At 33.0% G+C, this 6,000-nt stretch overlaps 1 protein-coding gene across 1 annotated transcript; it reads right to left on the reverse strand.

The window, feature by feature from the left end:
- Positions 1–2,403: 2,403 nt before the first annotated feature.
- Positions 2,404–3,109, reverse strand: LOC120151974 (peptide methionine sulfoxide reductase-like). The gene is made up of 2 exons (XM_039164275.1): positions 2,754–3,109; positions 2,404–2,673 (listed from the first exon to the last, which is right to left on the reverse strand). The coding sequence occupies exons 1-2, from the start codon at positions 3,081–3,083 to the stop codon at positions 2,419–2,421; spliced, it is 585 nt and encodes a 194-aa protein (XP_039020206.1). The 5' UTR covers positions 3,084–3,109; the 3' UTR covers positions 2,404–2,418.
- Positions 3,110–6,000: the final 2,891 nt, after the last annotated feature.

Consider the following 6,000-nt stretch of genomic DNA (forward strand, 5'->3'; position numbering starts at 1 on the left):
CTATTTGTTCTCATCTGTTGTTTTTCCTCTTCCTCTTCGATACGCGAACCATTTAATTGTATCCGTTTTCCCGTCGGGCACAATAGCATACATATTTTTTTGTCGTGGACCGGTCGACTCTCGATTGAACATAATTACTAATATTATAATTTTTATAACCATTATCGCTTCTTCTTTGCTTGAAAACTCCATGCCTAATGATAACTCACTATTATTTATTTATGAGTAATATCCATAGTTACCGAGATGAGGTATATCCGTAAATTCTGGCCCGTACAATGTACCATAATCAGCTTCATATATGTGTGTTGGAGGGTCAACTTGTGCCACATTTGAGGGAACTTAATCTACATCATCATCGGAGTTGAATTGCGGTGATTCTGGGTGAATGAATAGTCCAATCTCATCACCATCCGCACCAGGCTCACGAAGCAGTTCTTCTGGTGGAGATGATGGTTCCTACATGCTCTTCACATTTAGGTTGAAGAACCTACTACTTGCACGTCTTCTCTTTGAACTAGAAGACATATCGACATTGAGATCGAAAAAGCTCCCATTTGAATGCCTCCCCCTAGAGCTTGAAGTCATCGTGTCAAATGGAAACTGCACAGATTGTTGCGTCGATGACATCTCCATATTAAGGTCAAAATAATTTGCAGATAAATGCCTTCCCCTTAAACTAGACGCGATGTTGCCATACAGATTGTTCGTGGACCCACCTCGGTACATATCGTAAGGAGTTGCGGATGAATGTCTCCCAATTGAAGTTGATGTGACGGCACCATGATGCAGATTTCCCATTATGACATTAAAATCATTACACATTACTGTAGTCAAGCTGTCAACTTGATCAACTTGTTCAGTCAGCCCATAGTGGGAGCTTAATAACTGACCGCGAACAGCACGCACTTGAACAAACTTTGCATACATCTCAATATCTGATTTTGAATAATTACTTTGAGAATCAACATCATTTCAACATCATCATTGTTCAATAGTTTGAACGCTGTATAAGTTAATGACAACAATGATGTTGGAAATCTTTACTGCAACGACGACATTCTTCTACTACTTCCAACATGAACCTTCCTCGAAATCTTCGTTATCAGCTCCTCAAGAGTTATGTTTCTCTTGAATGATATTGTAACATGCTCATTTGATACGAAAACAACGCCGATTTTATCTTCTCGAATTTCTCCATCATAATAAACAATAGTTGAAAGTCACGCCATTCTTAAAGTTTAAAAGTGCGTCAATATTATATCTGCAAAAAAAAACTAAAGCAAACATGCTTAAATAAATAATATATGAACGAAAATATAACACAATAAATTTTTTACACATAAACGTAAATAATTTAAATAATATAATTTTACATTATTACCTGTACCGTAAAAATATTTCGACGTATGCTCCCGCTTTCCCCTTTAACTGACACAAAAATTAATTGAAAATAATTAGTATAATATTTTTTCAAATAATCATAATAAAAAATAAGTATAATAAAAAAATATTATAACAAAATTACCTTATAATGAAAGATCGAAGGAACTTCTGAATCAAATATAAGAGGATTGTCGGGTGTTATTTACTGGTTGAAATGATTGTTGTATTAATTTCTGGGTTGAGAGTGAATTGTGAGAGAGTTTACGGGGAGAAGGTTATTTATAGCCGAGAGATGATGTTTTAAAGGCGATAAGTTCGGGTAAATTATGCAAGGCGTGGTTCCTGCACTGCGTCTTGCATTATGCATGTATGATAATTGAGCATGTAATAATTGAAAAACGCAGTCTCTGCCCCGCGCTATAGCCCACGTGGCGTAAGACGCGTCCCAGGGGCCGTGCTTTAGACACGTGTGTCCATGTCAGCATAAGACGCGCTATAGGGACTGCGCCTTACCCCACGTGACGCCAAATCACCGTAAAACGCGCTGTAGGGGGCGCGCCTTACTAAAAAGAATGTTAGATCGAGAAAAATAGTTTGAATGGTGTCTGACATGAAAATATATAGGGTATAGGTGAAATATCGAGAAAAACACCGTTTTTAATTACATCAAAATGAAATTAAAGTATAATTTTAGGTTTATTTTGGAGAAAAATAATAATTGGTTGACAAAAAAACAGAAATATGTGAATAGTTCGTGACTAAAACGTAATTTAATTTTTTTTAAATATATTATTTAAATATCTAATTTATTTTATAAATTTAATTAAAATGTTAACAAAAAAACAGAAATATGTGAATAGTTCGTGACTAATACGTAATTTAATTTTTTAAAATATATTATTTAAATATCTAATTTATTTTATAAATTTAATTAAAATATTAAACTTTATTTTTCATTAGAGGGTCTTACCGGACAAGAAGCTTAAGAAAAGATATAAACTTCTGGTTTTACAAAATATGCTCAAAAGGGTTTCAGCCATAGCATTTGATAGGATCAGTGCAGCCTTTGCTAGCAGATTGTTTAGCCCCAAAGCGTCCACCTTTCTCTAAGTATTGCTGATGGTACTCTTCTGCCCTATAAAACCTTTTCGCCGGCAGAATCTCCGTCACAATTTTCTTATCTCCCAACTCCGATTGCTCGGCCTCCAGTGACTCCCTCGCCAATCGAGCCTGGTTCTCGTTGTAGTAGTAAATCCCAGATCTATACTGAGCTCCCACATCTCCACTCTAAAAAAAAAGTTTAAAAAGTACCCATTGAGGAATAAACACGAAAACATGGTGTGCAATGTAAACAATAGTGGACGTACCTGGCGACTGAGAGTGGTTGGATCGTGGCGGTTCCAGAAAACGGAGAGGAGAGTGGTGTAAGGGCAGATTTCACGGTCGAACTGGATCCTAATCACCTCGACGTGGTTGGTGGAACCGGTGCATACCAACTCGTAATTCGGGTCGTGGGTATGACCCTGTGAGTAGCCGACCTCTGTTTTGACTACGCCTTCGACTCGCTGAAACGCCAACTCGACTCCCCAGAAACACCCGGCTCCGAACTGGGTGAACTCGTGAGATGGGTTACTTGGGCTGTCCTCGTCGGCGTCGAAAGCAGGGTTGTTGTCGCTGCTGCCGGCGGTGGCGGCCATTGTTCAGTTCCCCAATCAATTTTTTGCAAATACGATACAAAGAAACTAATCCTAACCCTACGTGTTTTTATGGGAGTTTTGATTTGACTTTTAAGAGGATACACCTAAGCAATTTTGCTTGCCAAATTCGACGCTACTATCTTCATAGGAAATTTCTAATAATATAAATGGTTTCCATTAATTGATCGGTCAATTTAGATCTAACTTCTATATCAAAATTTTATATACGGTTTGATAATTCTCAAGTTGCATAATTAATGAATTCATTCCGTAGATTTATTGGTTAAATAAATAGTTATGTTTGTTGAGTGTGTATGCATTATCAATAATTAAAAAAAAAATTCTAAACAAATGTTATTTTTTAATCACCTCATACTATCTTAATATCGGATCGTTTGAACTTTTAATTCTCAATTCAATCAATTAATGATCTTAAGTAATTTAAAAAAACATAAAAGGCTTAAATGTATCATCGCCTTATGAAGTATACCGTTCGTATTGAGGTGTCCTTTAAAGTATTATTCATGACATTGTGCATTTTAAAATTTAAAAGTTATTTCGTTTGTCTCATATCATTAGCTCCGTTAAAAATATCAAGGGTAAATTACATATGTAGCCACTCAATTATTTTCTCGATTCTGTTTTGATCACCCAATTATTTTTTACGAAACTTAAGTTTTTGTTTCATTTTGGTCACCCAATTCGATTCAATATATTTTTTAAAATTTAGAATACATAAGAAATTATGTATATCACATATGTTTTACCGACACATAAATTTAATTTATAATAATAAATAATTAAGACGTGTTTGAAAAACTGATTAGTAATTAAATTTGAGTGTAATTACAGAAATCTGATATTTTTTTTCCTAAACCATTGTAATTTATGTCTCTCGTTGAATTGCGTATATTTGGAGTCCTCCATACACAATACTTAAGAAAGAGCGTGAGAATTGACATGATCATGTGAAGAAATACGTTCCTTAATTTTATAATTAATATTATTTTAAAATATAAATTTATATAACCGTGTAATTACAATTTATATGATTAAACATTGGCATAAAATTAAGATATAATTATAAATCAAATATGTTTAGAGAATTAAAATCCTTTATAATTACACACTCATATATTTATTGTGATAATAATTATGTTCTCATGCAATTACATCGTACCTAATTGTTGTTAATTACAAGCTTTGAGGTTTCCACAACAGAAACAGTCAACTCATATTTGTGCATTGCATATCATTTTTAAAAAAAGAGACATTTTCTTGTAAAAGGGGTTGAAAAAGTTTATTTGTGTTGGGAAATAAATCGAGTATGAGTAATTTTCCTATAACCAGATTAGTGAAAATACGAAATAAAAGCGGAAAAATAATTACCGAAATTGATAACGGAGTTCAGCCAATTTGCTTACGTCTCTGGACTGCTGCAGATCTTTTACTAAGAGATAAAATTTACAGGTGTTTATAAAAAACTCACTACTCACAAGAAAGCTCTCTAGTATTGGGAGAAAGAAATGATTTTTTGGGATGATTTTAAAGCTAAATGAGCTAGGGTATTTATAGTTGAAACTTAAGGACTTAATCATGTAAATACCATAAAGTCTAGTGACTAATTATGATTATCCCATTACAATATTTCAACAAACATCTACCAAACTTTGAAAAACCATTTTTCAAAGAAACATTTACCAAACTTGAAAAATCATTTTTTCAAAATTTATTGCCAAACTTTGAACTTTTAATTTAATGCATTGCTTGAATTTCAACAATTTGTTCGTCCAATGTGAATGTTACAGTGTCACGTGAAAGATGTTCAGACGACCTGATAATTTTTAAAAGACATTCAAATCACATGACGATTTTTAAAAGATTCGTAAAAGACTTGAAGACCTCATGCCTGCAAACTGCATGCCGACCAAAAATTGTTGTCTTCCATGGGCTTTACAGAAGTAGTCTGGTAATTTAAACATCTTCCAAAAAATAGATGATGTAGATGTTTTTTATGTAGCGTTGTAATATTCTCTATAAAATAAATAATTGAGTGTTTTGTTGAGAATTAAATTAGAATATATTATTATTGTAAAAATTCTCGATAAATAAAATTAACTTCGCATATTTCAATTTCAAGTGAATTGATTTTTTAATTTTGTTAATCAAGTCTTTAAAATTTCAATTGAATTATTGTGATTCTAGCCAAACCAATCAAAATTAAAAAAATATTAGTTTGATCTGTATAAGTCAAAATAAATAGATATTATTTTAAAGAATATAATTTATTTATTCGAGATAATCTCATAATCTTTTATAAAATGGCTGTCCCTTTTTCCCATATATATGGGGTAGGGGGAGGTAAGATAGTAGGCTACCCCCAACACCAGGTTGAGAGCAGCTTCCGTAAGAGACCTCCGAATTATGAAATCGATTTACTTGTGTGTAAATATGAAATCGATTGAATGGAGGTACAATTTTGTTGAGATTTGTATAAACAACTTCCTTAAGACAAATTCGTCCTTTCATCAGTGCTTTGAGTAATATTGGACGTCAGTCTCCCAAGATATAATAACAAATGATCACAACAGTAAGCACAATTATAGTGATTAGTCAAACACAATCTAGTTTTTCTCTATCACCGGAAAGAAAATTGAAAGGAAATTTCTAAGTGATTTCTTATTCAGAGTTGTGAGTCGTAGCTTAAAATGTGCTTCAACTAGTATGTATATAGTGGAGAGAAATGATTGAAAGGTTAACACGTTTCGATGAAGTGTTAAGACCTTTTGGTGAAGAGATTTGTTGAAAAACTAATATGTATAATTAAATATATGCAATTTTAAACTAAATATATTCACCAAATGATATGACTTATTATAATAAGTCTATTCACCAAGTGGCATGACTTGTTACAAAT

The sequence above is a fragment of the Hibiscus syriacus genome, unplaced genomic scaffold, assembly GCF_006381635.1.
Source record: "Hibiscus syriacus cultivar Baekdansim isolate YM2019G1 unplaced genomic scaffold, ASM638163v2 tig00111071_pilon, whole genome shotgun sequence".
Classification (NCBI taxonomy): domain Eukaryota; kingdom Viridiplantae; phylum Streptophyta; class Magnoliopsida; order Malvales; family Malvaceae; genus Hibiscus; species Hibiscus syriacus.